The sequence below is a fragment of the Schistocerca nitens genome, chromosome 7 (genome assembly GCF_023898315.1).
Source record: "Schistocerca nitens isolate TAMUIC-IGC-003100 chromosome 7, iqSchNite1.1, whole genome shotgun sequence".
In the NCBI taxonomy this organism is placed as follows: Eukaryota; Metazoa; Arthropoda; class Insecta; order Orthoptera; family Acrididae; genus Schistocerca; species Schistocerca nitens.
The window spans coordinates 88,764,225-88,785,795 of record NC_064620.1 but is presented as its reverse complement, the minus strand read 5'-3'; the positions used below and the strand labels follow the sequence as shown (position 1 = coordinate 88,785,795).

Sequence of the window (21,571 nt, the reverse complement as noted above, 5' to 3'; positions counted from 1 at the left end):
TTTCTAGACAGGTGGGAGAGAGTGATTCAGTGTGTCTCAGAGAAACATTCAGATTTCCAGCAGGTTCCCTGTAAATTGACAGCACAATAACTGTTGCACTCTCTGCTGTTATTTCGATGCCACACATCTATTCAGCACAGTATTTGCTTAAATCTAGAGATTTATATACATTATTTTGAACAAACATTGTGACTCCACCTTTTCCCATACTAGATTGATAATGATGAACAACTAAACAATAGTTTTCAATCTGCAACATGTGATTTCCATTTGTAGTATGATATTCAGAGAAACATAGTGTATCAAGTTCACTTCCATATTCAGTAATATTACAAATAGGGTAGACTGCTATTCACCATAAAGATAAAATGCTGAGTTGTTACAAAATGACGGTTACACAAACACTCACACATGCATACACACATGAAGTGGAATCCAAAATTTTCGGGTCTGGTGCTGCCATCTGGAAAATAAGAGTAGTAGATCTTTGCACTGCTAGGTGGAGAGAGCTGCATATCTGATGAGTCAGTGTGCAGAGTGGCATTCAGCTGGGAGAACATGTTGCATATCCACAGTGATTTCCGTAATAGTCTGTTTTTGGTATGTGGGGATTTTACGATAGATTCGCGAACAGAATAGCGCGTTTTTATCAAATTCTGTGTGAATCTCAGGAAAAGTGCTATGGAGACCCTTGCAATGATTCAACAAGTGTTTGGGGGACAGAGCATGAGCCTACGCGTGTGTTTGAGTGGCATGCTCGGTTCAGGGCCGGCCGCACAGATGTCGAAGATGATGCTCACACTGGAAGGCTCGTTTGCTACACAATGCCAGACACTGTTGCCAAACTTCAACAATTGGTTCGTGCAGATCAATGTTGAACCATTCAAGACCTTGCGGATGAAGTGGGTATTGGTTATGGGACATGTCAACAAATGTTGACTGATGAATTAGGCATGCATTGTGTCGCTACAGAATTTGTGCCAAGGATCTTGACTGCCGATCAGAAGGCACAGCATGTTGAAGTGTGCGTGAACCTTCGTCAAACAGCATCTGATGATCCAACCTTCTTGTTACGGGTTATCACCAGCGACAAGAGCTGGATTTATGGTTATGACCCAGAGACAAAGCAACAATCGTTCCAGTGGAAGAGCCCAAGCTCTCCAAGACCCAAAAAAGTGAGGCAGTTGAAGAGCAAAGTGAAGAGCATGATCATTGTTTTCTTTGATACCAAGGGAATTGTGCATAAAGAATTTATCTCACCCAACCAAACAGTGAATTCCACGTACTACTGTGACATTTTGCGACGCCTCCGTGAAAAGGTGCGGCGACGACAGCCCGAACTTTGGTGTCAAGGGAACTGGTTGCTGCATCACAACAGCGTGTCCTGTCACAAGTCCTTGCTCACCAGGACCTTTTTGGTAAAAAACAAGATGGCGGTTGTACCCCACCCACCGTACTCGCCAGATTTGGCATCTTGCGACTTTGCACTATTCCCAAAACTGAAACTCAAGTTGAAAGGCTGTCAGTTTGACACTCTATAGAGGATTCAACAAGCACTGCTGGCAGTGATAAACACCCTCAAAGAACAGGACTTCCAGAAAATGTTTGACCAGTGGCAGAAGCGATGGGACCGGTGTGTACGTGCAGATTGGAACTACTTTGAGGGTGATGGTGACCATTATTCCAAAGGTAAGGTTTTCAACAGATGGCAGCACCAGTCCCGAAAATTTTGGATAGCACCTCGTATACACAAAGCAAGCACATCTCATGGATACATGACCCCTATCTCTGGCCACTTGGTCCAGAATGCATTTGTAGAGTTGAATGAAAGTAGCAATCCGGAGTGGGGTGGGGAAGGGGGAGGGATAGCAGGGCACAGGTTTGGGGAGGGGAGGTGGGATAGACATGAGCACTGTCTAGAAGAGCATACAGGGCCTAGAATGTGGCACAACAGGGCTACCAGATGCACCATCGGCAGGCTGTGGGGTAGTGGGCATGGAGTGGAAAAGGAGAGGAGCAGAGAAGAGGACTGGTGGGTGCACTGGTGAAGAGTGGTGCACAATGAAGGTGAGGGCACATGAATTTGGAGGAGGTTTGGGATACAGGGTGCTGAAACTGTTAGGTGGAAGGTGTGGGAACAATAGGTTACTGTAGGTTGAGGCAGAATAGTTTCAGGAGTAGAGAAAATGTTCTAAGTGAAACTTCCAATTGTGCAGTTAAGAAAAGCTGGTGGTGGAGGGCAGGATCCAAATAGCCTGAGTTGTGAAGCAACCACTGAAATCAAGCATGTCATGTTCAGCTGCATGTTGTGCAACTAGATGATCTATTTTGCTCTTTGCCACAGTTTGGCAGTGGCCATTCATCCTGGTAGACAACTGGTTTGTAGCCATACCAATATGGAAAGCTGTGCAATGATCACAAGAGAGATGTTATAAGACATGGCTGCTTTCACAGATGTCCCAGCCTCCGATGGGGCAGAACAGGACTGGAATATGATGTGCTGTATGGGTGGATTGGGCAGGTCTTACACCTGGGTCTTCCACAGGGACATCATCCCTGTGGCAAGGGAGTTGGGATTGGGTGTGGCATACATACGAATGGACTAGGATGTCGTAGAGGTTGGACAAGCAACAGAATACCAATTCAGAAGCGGCTGGAAAGATCTTGGGTATGATTGTCCTCATTTCAGGCCATGATGATAGATAACCAAAGCCTTGACGAAGTGTGTGTGTGTGTGTGTGTGTGTGTGTGTGTGTGTGTGTGTGTGTGTGTGTGTGTGTGTGTGTGTGTGTACTAGTACACACTAAGAAAATTATTTTAAGGAAAGTGAGGTGGCTCTTCAGTACAAAATAAGAAACTGTTGCTGAAAACTAAGAACAATTCAACACAAGGCAAGCAGTTGCAAGAAAAGTTTAACATATACAGGGACGTAGCTCTTCAATTGCCTTTCACACAAAACCTGCCAAATAAAGAACTTAAATGCCTTTATGCATACAGCCAGAGAAAAATCCACTTTATTAAATGAATTTTCTGATTAATGGAAGGTAAATCCAAAGTAAGATGCATTCAAAAGCAAGAAAGTAGAAGCAACTGTCATTCAATTTGGATAAGCAATAAATATGTCTGTAAACTTAAATGAAAGTGAAGTTGTCATACCATAAAGAGCATAAAAAGCTGTAAAATGTCACTGTGTAATCAAAACATATAGTCTTGTTTGTAATTATACAATATGTATCAATTAAAATATATCAAATGGCTGAATAAATAAATAAATAAATGTTGTTGATTGTACTACAATTCCAGTTTGAACAGACTGCCAATGATACCCCAAGAATTCACAACACCTTTTGTTTACAGGACATTCCAAGCAAACACTGGAATATCACAGATATAATTATCACTTGATGCCTATATGGCATACTATAGTCAAAGCGTGACTGACGCAATTTCATTCCAACAGCACACATGTAAATATTTCTGTTGAAGTTTTAGCTTGACATGTTGACTGCTCAGTGTACAAGGAATCACATGCAAAAGAATCACTGTATGTAGTCCACTGTACAGCAATGAATAAAGGAAAGTATTGTACATGGTACTGCTCCCTGCCAGGTTAATGTGAGAGGTATCTTGACAGTTCATCAACAGCATGCGGATGATATTTTTGATATCCACTTGTGTTGGCCTTTCAGCCAAAAGCTAAAATGTATAGCAGTTTTTCACTTGCCTGTCTGGGACTCAACATCTCCTCTACACAGTGAATGGCAATATATCATTTTCATAATACTGTTGTTATTCATCTTGGACTTTCAAAGATTAGGATCAGCGTTTTCATTTTAAATGCGTCATCAGTGGTACTGGAATTTCACCTCCTAATGTTAAATGATGGCCAGACACTTTTTTCCTCTTTCCAGTCCTTTACCTGCAAACCTCTAACACCATTCCAATAAAGCTAGGGAGCCTGGTAAGTACAGTTAGAGTGTATGTTCTCCCTGCTTTTGAAATCATGACTTTCACAAAGGTTAACTTAGAGTTGTACAAGTTACTCAGTACTGTTAGTGGAATTTTGTATGAATTTAACTGTAAAAGGTAAGGAATATGGATTTTTTTGTGTAGCTTGTGAAAGCTTTTGTCTGTGCAAATAAAAACACATTACTGAGGGGGAAAATACACCCTATGATATCAAGGCTGTACCCACTACTTGGCTAAACAAGAGTACTTTTAAAAAATAGGCTTATAAGACTAAATATTGTTAATATACATTAAATACAGCATTCTTAGGGGGTTCAACCTAGAACCAATAAACAAATAATGTTTGACAGGTGTAATAATTAACAGCATTGAAGCTTTCATGAACATTTTGTGAGATCTGTCTGTCGGCATTTTTCTTGGGTTTTTGGTTATTTGTCTTCCTGAAGTTTGATAGCATGAGTGGCTGACAGTGTTGAAGATCTATCCTTGATTACTGATATCAGGCTTGAATCAAGCTGCAGATGGAGGTTTTAGACACTCACATGTGATCAAGGGAATGTGACTGTAATGTGAAAACTCAAGACTATGAGCAAAATGCACACAAATTACTGGATTAGAATTCTTTCAGAAAACAGAACGCAAATATGACATAGTGGGTTGTACAAACTATGAAGTGATTTATTAAGGTGTCTTATCCCACTGCAGAGTTACATAAAAATGTAGGAAGATAGAAGGCTTCAGGTATCAAACACATTCATGTGCGCAACATTTCACAAGATTAGTAACATCAAGGTGCCACTAAACATTTAAATGGAGTTTTATAGTTTCATTTTTACTGATGATTTCGCAAAGCAACTTCACATGAAATGCCATTTATGCCAACTGCTGGAGGATGATACGATGTAAAGATGACAAGTCTCTCTCTCTCTCTCTCTCTCTCTCTCTCTCACACTCACTCACTCACTCACTCACTCACTCACTCACTCATGAGCAGTTTAAGATGCAAGTTCTGGGCTCAAAGAATAAAAAACTAATGGTGTGGTATATAGACAACACCTTTATTGTGTGGAGTCATAATGAGAAAAGGCTTGGTGACTTCCTCATACATATGAGCAGCCTCAATTCTACTGTCCAATTTGCAGTGAAGATGGAAAATGACAAACAACTACTCATTCAGGCTGTGCTAGCCACTATCAATGGTACCAATATTGCCTAAAAAGTACATCTGCTAAAACTTTTGTATCACCTTCTCATTAGCAAAAGGGGCATGGTCAATATTTTTGTGATGGTTGCAAGGCAAACACATGAAACAAGAGAGGACACTTGGGGGTGTTCTGAGGAGCAATGATTACCCAAATAATGATATTAGAATGTCATAAGCAGCCTGGGTGATTTGACAGAATTGGTTGTATATTACACAAGCAAAATATAAGACAGTAAACACAGCAACATAGGACAGGTGGGACCCACATTGTCAAAAAAAAAAAAAAAAAAAAAAAAAAAAAAAAAAAAAAAAAAAAAAACCTGAGGAAAAACATGCTGAAAGATCCACCAAAAACAGGATCACTGAATGAAAATGGAACTGCAAGCTGAAACACAAGGAGGAATTAGCCACAGATGGGCATATACTGAGTGACCACAGTTAAGTAGTAAAACCCAACAACATGCAAGTCTTACTGTAGGGAGTATCTATAATGCCTGTTTAATCAGAGAAGCCACTGAAGTGCACAAGCATGGAGGAAAAAATCCCAAAACAACTGGACCCTGGGATCCCCATTCACAGTGAACTCCTGTTGCACTTAGAAGACTGTAAACCACACTAGCAATACCCAGGAAAAGCTGAAGAATAGATAGTGCACTGACTGGATGTCTGAATCCTTTCAAGAAGAACAAAAGGCAGCACATCAAGAAATGGCCATGAAAGCATCCACGATTTTAGCTGTTACTCTAAGCAAAACTTAAAATTCAAAAGCAATAAATGTTAATTATATCTCAAAATGGTTCACATTTGATTATTAGGCTAATAGATGCAGCTCCTTGTAGTTTCAATACATATAAATAAATAAAATTTCCATATTATCACAAACCATTAAGCAGTTCCTCATTCTTGGGAAAACTGCTAAGTCCAGGGACATAACCAGAACTTTCCAGTGTGACACGGCTGTTCTGAATTACCTGCAAAAGTAAAAACACCGATGAATAAACAGTAATAAAATGTCAGAGGATACTTTCAAAATAGATCAACTAATATTTTCACCCTCATATCTCCGATAAGTTTACAGTGGTGACATATTCCCTCCTACCACCACCTATACCAGACCTGTAACTGGCAAAACATATACTATCGAAGGGAAAGCCACCTGTCAAATGATACATCATATACCAGCTGTTATGCAAACACTGTTCAGCCTTTTACAACAGCATGATTACCACCAAATTATCAGTTGGAACAAATGGATATAGGCAGAGGCAGTATACTGGCAGCACACAATATCCTGTTGCAGAACCTCCTGTACTACATGACAATCGTGACCCTGGTGTCTATTTCACCACATGCGCCATCTGGATTCGTCCCCCAGACACCAGTTTCTTAGAACTCCACAGGTGGGAACCAGCTCTACATGTCCTTGGTTCTCGCCACCTACCCGACCTTAATTTACATTAACTTCTTCCTTCTTAGCATTTCTTCACAATGACTACTGCTTTCTTCACTCCCCCCCCCCCCCCCACCCCACCTGATATGTAAAATGCACTCAGCTTTTCATTCTTATTAACTTGTGCATGATGTTTAAGCAGTAATTTCTGTCTTCCACCTTTAAGCTCTCAGGTTTTCAAAACTCATGCGGTGCAGTCCCCAACGAACAGTCTTTCCTTCTCGTCCCGCCCGTCTGGTAAGTCCCCCTGACCCACGGTTCTGGGTGACTTTCCTGAAATCTACCCCTTTTGCTAGACCTCACTAGTCCTTTTCCTTCACTCCCCTTCCTTCCCCTTCAACCCTTCTGCCTGAAGGAGGAGCCACTGGCTCCAAAGCTTGCCTAGTTATAACCTTCTTTTATGTATGAGTTCTTCAGCCACTTGGTGAGTAAATTTTTTATCTATTCCATTATATTTTGTATATATGATAACTGCATAGCTGTAAAAATAATATATATGTAAAAATATCTGTAATATAAAAATAAAAATATCTGTAATATATGTAAAAAAATCTTAGAAAATAGATTAAGGAAAGGCAAACCTATGTTTGTAGCATTTGTAGACTTAGAGAAAGCTTTTGACAATGTTGACTGGAATACTCTCTTTCAAATTCTGAAGGTGGCAGGGGTAAAATACAGGGAGCGAAAGGCTATTTACAATTTGTACAGAAACCAGATGGCAGTTGTAAGAGTCGAGGGACATGAAAGGGAAGCAGTGGTTGGGAAGGGAGTGAGACAGGGTTGTAGCCTCTCCCTGATGTTATTCAATCTGTATATTGAGCAAGCAGTAAAGGAAACAAAAGAAAAATTTGGAGTAGGAATTAAAATCCATGGAGAAGAAATAAAAACTCTGAGGTTCGCCGATGACACTGTAATTCTGTCAGAGACAGCAAAGGACCTAGATGAGCAGCTGAACAGAATGGACATGGCCTTGAAAGAAGGATGTAAGATGAACATCAACAAAAGCAAAACGAGAATAATGGAATGTAGTCGAATTAAATCGGGTGATGCTGCGGGAATTATATTAGGAAATGAGATGCTTAAAGTAGTAAATGAGTTTTGCTATTTGGGGAGCAAAATAACTGATGATGGTCAAAGTAGAGAGGATATAAAATGTAGACTGGCAATGGCAAGGGAAGTGTTTCTGAATAAGAGAAATTTGTTAACATCGAGTGTAGATTTAAGTGTCAAGGAGTCGTTTCTGAAAGTATTTCTATGGAGTGTAGCCATGTATGGAAGTGAAACATGGACAATAAATAGTTTAGACAAGAAGAAAATAGAAGCTTTTGAAATGTGGTGCTACAGAAGAATCCTGAAGATTAGATGGGTAGATCACATAACTAATGAGGAGGTATTGAGTAAAATTGGAGAGAAGAGAAATTTGTGGCACAACTTGACTAGAAGAAGGGATTGGTTGGTAGGGCATATTCTGAGGCATCAAGGGATCACCCATTTAGTATTGGAGGGTAGCGTGGAGATGTAAAAATCGCAGAGGGAGACCAAGAGATGAATACACTAAGATGATTCAGAAGTATGTAGGTTGCAGTAGGTACTGGGAGATGAAGAACCTCGCACAGGATAGAGTAGCATGGATAGCTGCATCAAACCAGTCTCTGGACTGAAGGCCACAACAACAACAACAATATAAAATAAAAACACAAAACTAAATTAAGTACTGTAAATCTAAACATATGTGTGCTAATTTAATATAACACATTCCCAGTTACATCATTTTCATCTTCAAGTTTGGCCCAATGAAAAATATGCACACATGTATTGTCGTATCACTTGTATCAGGCTGTTACTCAATTTTGTTCTCGAGTATAATATGCTGAAAATCTATGAATTTTTCCAATGAAATCAGCATGATTTGTAATATGAAGTTAGTTTGACACTCACTTTATTAGTTCAAGATTCAGAAAGTATGACGGTGCTCGAATGTATATCATATTTCTGGGAAATCTCCCCAAACGTTCTCTCTACGAAAGCCTACAGAGCATCAACAATAGTTGCTGGAAGACTGTGACAAAACGGTACGCAACCAACTGTATCACAGGCACATTTGATGCATGACATGTTAGGTGAAAGTGCAGTCCAATTAGATGTGGTACCTGTTGTTCTTCAAAAGAAAGTTTGCAAACTTCTCATAACGTGAGGCTCGGCACTAACCTGAAATATGAAATGTGGAGTAGAGTGGAGCAATTGCGGCACTTCACACTCTAAAACTTTGGTGTTACAGTGGTTGCTGTTTAGGATCTCCTTCATTCTTATAAGTCAATATCACAGTTTGTATCCAATGGTGTTGCAAACCAACACACTTGGAGTTAGTTCATTACACTGTTCAACAGTGCAGATTGCCAAATTGTGACAGCCATGATAGCGTCTAACATGTTTGTAGTGACCACTGCAGAAACAGCTTAAAGCATGGCTCATATCAAATCATTATATTTTGCCAGTCACCAAGTCAGTGAGGTCATTTACATGTCAATTGCTATCTGAGGTAATTGTGATTTCTGTACAACGGAACTTTATGTAATAACATGTGTGCTACCAGTCTAGTACACAGCAGACTGCACACTGAACAGTCACTGCAGTCAGGCTCCGACCTGCTACAGTGTTCTCATGTCAAGTCAACTTCATAGATAAAAAATGTAGTATTCATTACAGAAATGCAGACAAAATGGCAGTCCTGTACTCTGACCACAACACAAGGTCCAATATCCTTTCACTCCTGTTCACAATTATCTTCAGGTTCTGCACATGAATCATTGTTGAGGCAGGATGCCCTGTAGGAGCTGAAATGTGATGGTTTCACTCACCTATTTCCCAAAGACTATCTTGTTTGAACTACTCATTTGCTGATATTGTGAATACTGATGTAGGAGTCTGTTCATCAACTGAACTTAGTATTCAGAATGAGATTTTCACTCTGCAGTAGAGTGTGCGCTGATATGAAACTTCCTGGTGGATTAAAACTGTGTGCCGGACCGAGACTCGAACTCGGGACCTTTGCTTTTCGCAGGCAAGGCAAAGGTCCTGAGTTCGAGTCTCGGTCCGGCACACAGTTTTAATCCGCCAGGAAGTTTCAAACTTAGTATTGTTAGCTGCAAAACGCAGAAGACATGCTTTGTTGGTGCTGCGCTTTTTAACAATTTTAATTGAGATAAACTCACTCTGAAACATTCTTCTCCAGCACCCCACAGCAGAAGTGGGCACAGAATCACCAAAGTGAAATATCCATGCAATACGCACGTTTTATTTATATATAAAGGCCGACTTAGGAATTTTCCCTTTTGTGAGGGGATTCGCATATTTTACTGTTCGCATCACTGCTGCATAATCTTTCCTTGATTGTATCAGTACACATTTGTATTGTGATGTACTGTGAAATTTCGAACATTCACGAGTGCCATGATAAACTAATACTGTTGTCGTCAATTGTAGGCTTACACTTAATTGTACTCTTTTAAAATTTCTGAGAACAGCAGGCCTATTATTGTTCAAAACGATCTTCCTCTAATTTCATTGTACAATTATGACAAACAGGTTAGTCTGAGAATTTTTGGATGCCTACAAAACTTCATTTTCATAAGTTACTGGTATGAGTGTTTTGGATGTGTAATTTATTTTGTTGCAAATCAGTGTTTGTGATTCACAGTTCAGCCACAGAATACATCATCCCTGAATTTGATTGTATATCAATGCAAATAACTGTTCATTTTTGAGAATTTTCAGAAGCTACCATTGTCCTTTACATAATCTAAGAGCAATTTGTAGCAAATCAGCGTTTGTTATTTACTGTAGCAGACTTTCTAACATGTTGTGTTACATCTAGTTCTCCTTTACAGAGGAGTAGCCATATATATTGTGCTCATTTATTGCAAATGAACTCAGTTTTCAAGTTTTCTAACAACTATAATTAACAACAAAACGTTTTAGTACACTAGTCATTTTTACCACAGGTTTTTGTGTTACCCTAAAAGAAATCTTGCTTTGCATATCTGCTTCAATTCTTACAGGAAATTAGCAACTTTTTAGCTCAACACATTAAATGATAATCAGGGGGCTTAATTTAAAGTTATTTGTTCACTGCCTTGTGTTCACTGCACCAGCCAAAATGCAGCCCCACTGTGAATGCTGTTCTCAAAGACGGGATGAGTTGGTTGATGTCTGTACACAGCTGGAAATAACCCTGACTATTGTCAGACGATTGTCAGCTGCTATGAATTGGTGTGTTTGAAGAATTCCCGAGAGTCGTGTCTCTGTGATTCCTGGACCAGAGGTAGCTCAAGTACTGTTCTCTATCGTGGATTTTGTCTCCTCTGCAGAAAGTACATGATCTATCATTATCCGTTCATTCACTGGAGTGGCAAGTCAATAGTAGATCTAGGTGTTCTATACAGGGTGGTTGGGGTACAGGGAGGACTCAGGGTGTTGTACTGATCCCCGAAACTAACAAGCAACAAGTTTGATATGCTGTCTTTGACTGAAACTGAGCCAACGGGATTCAATTCACCTATTTTGGGGAAACCTGTTTTGCCTGGTGTCAGGAAAACTCAAACAGAAAAGGGTGTTGTTGTTGTCGTCTTCAGTCCTGAGACTGGTTTGATGCAGCTCTCCATGCTACTCTATCCTGTGCAAGGTTCTTCATCTCCCAGTACCTACTGCAACCTACATCCTTCTGAATCTGTTTAGTGTATTCATCTCTTGGTCTCCCTCTACAATTTTTACCCTCCACGCTGCCCTCCTATACTAAATTGGTGATCCCTTGATGCCTCAGAACAGGTCCTACCAACTGATCCCTTCTTCTAGTTAAGTTGTGCCACAAACTTCTCTTCTCCCCAATCCTATTCAATACCTCCTCATTAGTTATATGATCTACCCATCTAATCTTCAGGGTTCTTCTGTGGCACCACATTTCGAAAGCTTCTATTCTCTTCTTGTCCAAACTAGTTATCGTCCATGTTTCACTTCCGTACATGGCTATTCTCCATACAAATACTTTCAGAAACGACTTCCTGACACTTAAATCGATACTCGATGTTAACAAATTTCTCTTCTTCAGAAACGCTCTCATTTCCTTCACTGCTTGCTCAATATACAGATTGAATAACATCGGGGAGAGGCTACAACCCTGTTTGACTCCCTTTCCAACAACTGCTTCCCTTTCATGCCCCCTGACTCTTATAACTGCCATCTGGTTTCTGTACAAATTGTAAATAGCCTTTCGCTCCCTGTATTTTACCCCTGCCACCTTTAGAATTTGAAAGAGAGTATTCCAATCAACATTGTCAAAAGCTTTCTCTGAGTCTACAAATGCTAGAAACATTGGTTTGCCTTTCCTTAATCTTTCTTCTAAGATAAGACGTAGGGTCAGTATTGCCTCACGTGTTCCAACATTTCTACTGAATCCAAACTGATCTTCCCTGAGGTTGGCCTCTACCAGTTTTTCCATTCGTCTGTAGAGAATACGTGTTAGTATTTTGCATCCGTGACTTATTAAACTGATAGTTCGGTAATTTTCACATCAGTCAGCACCTGCTTTCTTTGGGATCAGAATTATTATATTCTTCTTGAAGTCAGAGGGTATTTTGCCTGTCTCATACATCTTGCTCACCAGATGGTAGAGTTTTGTCCGGACTGGCTCTCCCAAGGCCGTCAGTAGTTCTAATGACGGGTAGGGGTCTATTAATCGTCAGCAGTTCAAATCTATGCCAAATGAGGGTATCCCTTAGAGAAATGGCAGGAAGCGACAGGACAGTACACCAGGTGCACTCAGTGTGTATGCCTAGCAGCCTCATTCAACACGTTGAAGAGGCTTTTCTGGCAGCCAGTGAGGGAACAGGGTGCAACCAACTGCGGATTGTGGCGCACGATGGAACAAATGATGTCTGTTGTCTGGGCTCCAAGGTCATTCTTGGGTCATTCCAGCCATTGGTAGAGAAGGTTGAGAAGACCAGCCTTGCAAATGGAGTTTCAACGAAGCTCAAAATTTTTAGCATTGTCACCAGAACTGGTCGTGGCCCTTTGGTTCTGAGTAGAGTGGAAGGAATGAACCAGAAACTTCGAAGGTTCTGTGATAAGTTAGGCGGCAACTTCCTGGACTTGTGCCATAGGGCTAAGAACTACAGGGTTTCCCTAAATAGGTCAAGTGAGCACTACACATCAGAGGCTGCTACTCAGGTAGCTGACTACATGTGGAGTGCACACAGGGCTCTTTTTTTTTTTTTTTTTTTAGATTAGGTGACTCTCCATCCAATTTAAATAGTATAGCTGTAGGAAACCCAGAAGTATCAGTGTAAGGTCAAAAGAACTGCCTCCCAAAGATGAGAGTATTAAAATCCTAATGATAAGCTGCCAAAGCGTTCACAACAATGCGCCAGAGTTTGAAGCGCTCATGAAAAACAGTGAAGCTCACATAATACTGGTTGAAACCTGAAATTCATAGCAGTGAGATTTTTGGAGGAAATTTAAGCATATGTCAAAAGGATATACAAGAAACACAAATCTGATGAGATAGAAATTGAATATGCCTGTGAGGTGGTTTGGGCAAGACTCAGTATCAGGGATGGACATAAAATAATAATTGGATCCTTCTGTCACCCACCAGACTTATCTCCTGTTGTAATCAAAAACTGTAGAGAAAACCTCAGTTCACTTGTACATAACTTCCCCAATCATACTGTAATCATCAGTGGAGACTTTAATCACCCAGCAATCAATTGGGACAATTACAGTTCTGTTAGTGATAGGTGTGATAAGACATCCTGTGAAACATTACTAAATGCCTTCTCTGACAACTACTTAGAACAGATAGTTAGGAACCCCACTCATGTTGGAAATATATTGGATCTCATGGCAACAAATAGACCTGACCTCTTTGAGATGTGGTTGTGGTGACAATGATTACCTAAGTACAAAGGACAATTAAAACAAGCAGAAAGATATATATATGTTCAGTAAAGTAGAAACAAAATCAGTAGTGTAGTATCTAAATGAGGAACTTGAAACTTTCAGTACAGGGCAGGAACACGTAGAGAGTCTATAGCTTGAGTTTAAAAGAATAACTGACCATCCACTGGACAGATATGTACCCAGTAGAACAGTTCATTATGGGAGCGAACCTCCATGGTATACAGTCGCTGTAAAGAAACTTCTAAAGAAATAGAGATTACTGCATAACAGATGTAAAACAAAGCATAGGGCTGTAGATAGAGAGATGCTGAATGAAACGCATTTGGCTGTCAAGAGAGCAATGCGTGATGTCCTCAATAACTACAGTAACAGAATATTTGCAAGTTTTTCACAGAAGCCAAAGAAATTCTGGTTGTATGTAAACGCTGTTATTGGCATCAATGTTAATGTCCAGTCCCTAGCAAATGAGAGAGAAACTGGAATTGAGGATAGCGAAGCAAAAGCTGAAATTCTTAACTCTATTTTCAAATGTTCCTTTACAAAGGGAAACCCAGGAGAACTACCACAATTTAATACTTGTACCACTGAAAAGAAATAATGTGAAAAAAGTATTAATGTCAGTGGTATTGAGAAACAGCTGAAATCATTAAAACTGAACAAAGCTCCAGGTTTCAATGGAATCCCTGTCAGTTCTACACTGAATTTGCATCTGAGTTAGCCCCTATTCTAACTACAATCTATCGTAGATCCCTCAAACAAATATCCATGCCCAGTTCTTGGAAAAAGGCACAGGTCACACCTGTCTACAAGAAGGGTAATAGAAGTGATCCATAAAACTACTGTCCAATATCTTTCAAACAATGGAAAATCCAGGACGGAATGTAACAATATTATGAAAAGGAAAGTTGCTACTCACCATAGAGCGGAGATGCCGAGTCGCAGAAACGCACAACAAAAAGACTCTCACAATTAAAACTTTCGGCCATTAAGGCATTCGTCAACAATAGATGAGACACACACACACACACACACACACACACACACACGACTGCATTGTGTGTGTGTGTGTGTGTGTGTGTGTGTGTGTGTGTGTCATCTACTGTTGACGAAGGCCTCAATGGCCGAAAGCTTTAATTGTGAGAGTCTTTTTGTTGTGCCTATCTGCAACTCAGCATCTCTGCTATACGGTGAGTAGCAACTTCCCTTTTCATAATATTGTCCAATATATTTGGTATCAATTTCTTGTAGACTCTTAGAACATAATCTGAGCTCGAATATAATGATGTATCTTCAACAGAATGACCTCCTCAATGCCAACCAGCATGGATTTCAAAAACAACGACCATGTGAAACCCAATTCACACTTTTCTCACATAACATACTGAAAGCTTTGGATCAAGGCATCAAGTAGATGCAGTATCTCTTGATTTCCGAAAAGTATTTGACTCAGTACTGGGTGTTGTGAGCTGTGCTTAGGTTAGTAGTTTTAAGTAGTTCTAAGTTCTAGGGGACTGATGACCATAGATGTTAAGTCCCATAGTGCTCAGAGCCATTTGAACCATTTGACTCAGTACCGATCCTACACTTATTGTCAAAAGTATGATCATATGGGGTATTAAGTGAAATTTATGACTGGATTGAGGACTTTAGGTAGGACATAACATGTTATCTAGGATGGAGAGTCATCATCAGACGTAGAAGTGATATCGGGTGTGCCCCATGGAAGTGTGTTGGGGCCCTTGCTGATAATTCTGTATATTAATGACCTTGCAGACAATATTAATAGTCACATCAGGCTTTTTGCAGATGATGCAGTTATCTGTAATTAAGTACTATCTGAAAGTGCTTTATATTCAGTCAGATCTTTGGTTGGTTGGTTTGTGGGATTAAAGGGACCAAACTGCAACGGTCATCGGTCCCTTGTTCCAAAACTTAAAAACTACCACACAGAGTAAAAGACGGATAATAGAGACAACAGACAACACAGGACAAGAAATACTCCGACAAGAATCATACAAAACAAATTAAAACACACAGAGTGTGACGGTGGTTGGCCAACCATAGAGAAAAAAAAAGAGGAAAAGCCAACCACCAAGAACACATTAAAAACTCAGTTTAAAATCAGAGGCTAAAAGCCAGAATCAACACTAAAAATCATAAACACTCAGATTAAACGATACAAACCCCCTGCCCGAATAAAACGCAAAACTAAGTCCACCATGGCAGAGTCATCTATTAAAAGGGTAGAGAGCATGTCAGGCAGCGCAAACGTCTGCCTGAGCACAGATAAAAGTGGACAGTCCAACAAAATGTGGACCACTGTCAATGCCGAGCCGCAGCGACAGAGAGGGTGGTCCTCACGGCACAATAAGTGGCCGTGGGTCATCTGTGTGCGTCCAATACGCAGTCGGCAGAGGACGACAGACTCCTTGCGAGAGACTCGCAAGGAGGAGTGCCACACAGTCGTCGTCTCCTTGACCTCACGGAGTTTGTTAGGGGCGGCCAGACCGAGCCATTCAGCATCCCGAAGTGAGATAACTTTGCGGCGTAAGACTGCCCTCAAATCAGTCTCTGGAAGGCCAATGTCTAGAGTGGGTTCACTGGCGGCCTGTTTGGCCAGGCGGTCAACACGTTCATTGCCCGGGATACCGACATGACCGGGGGTCCACACAAAGACCACAGAGCAGCCACAACGGGCAAGAGTATGCAGGGACTCATGTATAGCCATCACCAGACGAGAATGAGGGAAACACTGGTCGAGAGCTCGTAAACCGCTCAGGGAATCGCTACAGATAACGAAGGACTCACCTGAGCAGGAGCAGATATACTCTAGGGCACGAAAGATGGCGACCAGCTCAGCAGTGTAAACGCTGCTGCCATCCGGCAAGGAACGTTGTTCAGAATGGTCCCCTAGAGTTAGCGCATAACTGACACGACCAGCAACCATCGAACCGTCAGTGTAAACAACGTCAGAGCCCTGATACGTGGCCAGGGTGGAATAAAAGCAGCGGTGGAAGGCCTCTGGAGGGACTGAGTCCTTCGGGCCCTGTGCCAAGTCGAGCCGAAGGCAAGGGCGAGGAACACACCATGGGGGTGTATGCAAAGTGGCCTGGAAAGGAGGTGGAACAGTGAAAACCCTAAGCCCGGAGAGAAGTTCTTTGACGCGGACCGCGATCGTACAACTTGACCGGGGCCGACGTTCTGGCAGATGGACGACCGATTGCGGGAACAGGAGACGATAGTTTGGATGCCCAGGCAAGCTAAAAACATGGGCAGCATAAGTGGCCAGTAAATGTTGGCACCTCAGTCACAGCGGAGGGACACCAGCCTCCACAAGTACAGTGTCCACAGGGCTGGTCCGGAAGGCACCAGTGGCCAGTCGTATCCCGCTGTGTAGTATTGGGTCCAGCACCCGCAACGCAGATGGGGATGCTGAGCCATAAGCCAGGCTCCCATAATCCAGACGGGACTGGATTAACGCCTGGTAGAGCCATAACAGGGTAGATCGGTCGGCGCCCCAGCTGGTGTGGCTCAGTCATCGCAGAGCATTTAGATGCCTCCAACACGCCTGTTTAAGCTGCCAAATATGAGGCAGCCAAGTCAACCGAGCATCAAAAACTACACCCAAAAACCTGTGGGTCTCCACCACAGCAAGAAGTTCGTCGTCAAGATAAAGCCGCGGCTCAGGATGGACTGTTTGGCGCCGGCAGAAATGCATAACGCGGGTCTTGGCAGCCGAAAACTGAAAACCATGCGCTACAGCCCAAGTCTGCGCCTTGTGGATAGCACCCTGTAGCTGATGTTCAACAGCTGCAATGCCAGTAGAGCTGTAGTAAAGGCAGAAGTCGTCCGCATATAGGGAAGCAGAGACAGAATTTCCAACCACTGCAGCGAGCCCGTTTATTGCGATTAAAAACAGGCAGACACTGAGGACAGATCCCTGTGGTACCCCGTTCTCCTGGACTCGGGAGGAACTATGAGAGGCCGCGACTTGCATGCGGAAGGTACGATATGACAGAAAATTTCGGATAAAGATCGACAGAGGGCCCCGAAGACCCCATCCATGAAGCGTAGAAAGTAAATGATGATGCCATGTCGTATCGCACGCCTTCCGCATGTCGAAAAAGACAGCAACCAGGTGCTGACGGCGGGCAAAGGCAGTACGGATGGCTGACTCCAGACTCACCAGATTGTCGGTGGCGGAGCGGCCTTTACGGAACCCACCCTGAGACGGAGCCAGAAGGACCCGAGACTCCAGTACCCAATTCAACCGCCGGCTTACCATCCGTTCAAGCAACTTGCAAAGAACGTTGGTGAGGCTAATGGGACGGTAGCTGTCCACCTCCAGAGGGTTCTTTCCAGGTTTCAAAATGGGGATAACAATACTTTCCCGCCATTGCGACGGAAACTCCCCCTCGACCCAAATACGGTTGTAAAGGTCGAGGAGGCGTCACTGGCAGTCCACTGAAAGGTGTTTCAGCATCTGACAGTGGATGCCATCTGGCCCAGGAGCGGTATCAGGACAAGTGGCGAGGGCAGTGCGAAATTCCCGCTCACTGAATGGAACATTGTACGATTCAGGATGGTGGGTGTGAAAAGAAAGGCTCCGACGTTCCATCCACTCTTTAATGGAGCGGAAGGCCAAGGGGTAATTGGCAAAAGCGGAATTCAGAGCAAAATGCTCTGCCAAGCGGTTTGCAATGACGTCGGAGTCAGTACAAACTGCTCCATTCAGTGAGAGCGCAGGGACGCTGACTGGGGTCCGATAGCCATAGAGGTGTCGAATCTTGGCCCAGACTTGCGATGGAGTGACATGGAGGCCAATGGTGGACACATACCGCTCCCAGCACTCCTGCTTGCGTGGGCGGATAAGGCGGCGGGCTTGCGCACGCAGCCATTTGAAGGCGATAAGGTGTTCGATTGAGGGATGTCGCTTGTGATGCTGGAGCGCCCGCCTGCGATCTTTAATCGCTTCAGCGATCTCAGGCGACCACCAAGGCACAGTCCGCCACCAAGGGGACCCAGAAGAACGCGGAATGGCAGATTCGGCAGCAGTAACGATGCCGGTGGTGACCGATTGAACCACCGCATCAATGTCATCACTAGAGAGAGGCTCAATAGCGGCAGTGGAGGAAAACAAGTCCCAGTCAGCCTTATTCATAGCCCACCTGCAAGGCCGCCCAGAAGACAGAAAGATCGGAAAGTGGTCACTACCACACAGGTCGTCATGCACTCGCAACTGAACAGACGGGAAGAGGCTTGGGCTGCAGATCGAAAGGTCGATGGCGGAGTATGTGCCATGCGCCACGCTGAAGTGAGTGAAGGAACCATCATTTAAAAGTGAAAGATCGAGCTGCGCCAATAAATGCTCAATCGTGGCACCTCGACCTGTCGCCACCGACCCACCCCACAGAGGGTTATGGGCGTTGAAGTCGCCCAGTAACAAGAAAGGTGGCGGCAATTGGGCTATCAGCGCAGCCAGGACATGCTGCGCGACATCACCATCCGGTGGAAGGTAAAGACTGCAGACGGTAACAACCTGTGGCGTCCACACCCGAACAGTGACAGCCTCTAAAGCTGTATGTAGAGGGACAGGCTCGCTGTGGAGAGAGTTAAGGACATATATGCAGACACCACCAGACACCCTTTCATAAGCTCCCCGGTTCTTATAATAACCCCGATAGCCACGGAGGGCGGGGGTTCGCATTGCTGGAAACCAAGTTTCCTGAATAGCAATGCAGAAGAAAGGGTGAAGGCTGATAAGTTGTCGGAGCTCAGCTAGATGGTGGAAGAAACCGCTGCAGTGCCACTGGAGGATGGTATTGTCCATGTCTGAGAAAGGCGTGACGGGACTTGGAAGGCAGATTACGCCGCTGGGTCACCTGCTGCCTCCAATTGAGCACCGGTGCTAGCGCTATCCATGGTGTCTGAGGGACCGGCAAGATCGAGGTCCTCAGCGGACGCCAGAATCTCCACCTCATCCTCAGACGCAGAGCTTGTAGGAAGCGATGGGACAGGTGCCACCGCAATGTCGTTGGTCTTGGGGACTTTCTTCTTTTTTTGCGCTGTGCCTTCGGTGGTTCAGGCTTCATGAGCTTCACTGGGTCAGTCTCAGGGACGGACAACGACCGTGAGGCCCTACGACCAGGGACTGGTGGTTGTTTCAGCCACTTGCGGGTGTCCGCTTTTCCACTGGTCGGAACTTGCGAAGGGAGGTCCCCAAGGGACCCCTTCCTGGTGAGAGAAGCCAAAGAAGTCTTACGCTTCTCCGGCTGGGAAGGGGGAACTGAAGTCCCCGATGGTTTGGGGGGTGTTGCTCCTGAAGTAGATGGAGCAGGAGCAACAGAGAGTGAAGTGCCCCCCACAACCAAGGGGGGCGGTGAAGTCTGACATAGCTGAGAGGCAACTGTACGTGATGACACAGAAGTGGATCGTACCGTTGTTGCAGCAGCGGCATAACTTGTTGGCATTGGCACAGGATGTAACCGCTCATATTTCCGCCTAGCCTCGGGGTAGGTCAGGCGGTCCAGGGTCTTATACTCCATTATCTTCCCTTCTTTCTGGAAGATCCGACAGTCCGGCGAGCAGGGGGAATGGTGTTCTCCGCAGTTAACACAGATGGGAGGCGGAGCACATGGAGTATTGGGATGCGAAGGACGTCCACAATCTCAATATGTGATGCCGGAAGTACAGCGGGATGACATGTGCCCAAACTTCCAGCATTTAAAACACCGCATCGGAGGAGGGATATATGGTTTCACATCACAGCGGTAAACCATCACCTTGACCTTTTCGGGTAAAACATCACCTTCGAAGGCCAAGATGAAGGCACCGGTGGCTACCTGATTATCCCTCGGACCCCGATGGACGCGCCGGTCGAAGTGAACACCCCGTCGTTCTAGATTGGCGCGTAGTTCATCATCGGACTGCAGTAGAAGATCCCTGTGGAATATAATACCCTGGACCATGTTTAAACTTTTATGGGGAGTGATGGTGACGGAAACATCCCCCAACTTGTCACAAGTGAGCAACCTCCGTGACTGGGCAGAGGATGCTGTTTTGATGAGAACCGACCCAGAGCGCATTTTGGACAAGCCCTCCACCTCCCCGAACTTGTCCTCTAAATGCTCCACAAAAAACTGGGGCATGGTTGACATAAATGATTCCCCATCAACTCGCATACACATGAGGTACCGGGGTGAATAATCTCCACTGCCTTCTTTAGCCATACGTTCCTCCCATGGAGTGGCCAGGGAGGGAAACGATCTCTGATCAAATTTCTTTCCATTGAGATGATGTACCATGCTTCATTGCGGGTCATCCGCCCTGATGCCACTCACTCCGACCAGGGGCTCTCCCCACGGGCGCCACCCAGCCACAGCAAAGACCACCTGGCAGGATGGCCTTTGCCGGGAGTCCCGAAGCCCCAGAGGGATAGGCATCTACTCCTCGGCATACGTGGGGAGGTAGCAGCTCAGGCATCAGCAGTGCGATCCCTGTGTAGTCAGGGGGCTACCACCAAGAGGGTACATGACGACCCCACCACAACAGACTGGCTACCGTGCTGGATGTCGGGTGTCGAAATATCCATGTACATCACGAGGGCAAGGATGGAAGTGCACAAAGGAGGGAATGTATGCTATCCGGAATACACTGCAGCGGATGTGGCCAGAAGCTCGATGTAAATCCAACTCCATCACAATATCGGGTGTGCCAGATCTTAGGGCAAGATGGATTGAAGATGCACCACGTAAGGCGTCCTTCCCCAAATGGTACGCACTAACGGAAAATTTGGAAAGGTAGTGGTCAAACCCCTTAGGGGACCATCATATTAAAGGCCGAAACAGTTGAGACTCCTTTTAGTCACCTCTTACGACAGGCAGGAATACCGCGGGCCTATTCTTACCCCTGAACCCGCAGGGGGGAGTCAGATCTTTATATAAGATTTCAACATGGTGCAGAGACTGACAACTTGCTCTAAATGTTCGTAAATG

The 21,571-nt window shown here is 43.9% G+C and overlaps 1 protein-coding gene across 3 annotated transcripts in view; it reads right to left on the bottom strand.

Annotated features, from left to right (window-relative positions):
- The window catches only part of LOC126194844 (coiled-coil domain-containing protein 134-like), a 51,748-nt gene that overhangs the window by 9,171 nt on the left and 21,006 nt on the right, over positions 1–21,571 (bottom strand). For all 3 annotated transcript variants that reach the window (XM_049933182.1, XM_049933184.1, XM_049933183.1), the window contains exon 3: positions 6,057–6,144. In XM_049933182.1, coding sequence (XP_049789139.1) covers positions 6,057–6,144 — 88 coding nt within the window. The remainder of the gene's footprint in view (positions 1–6,056; positions 6,145–21,571) is intronic.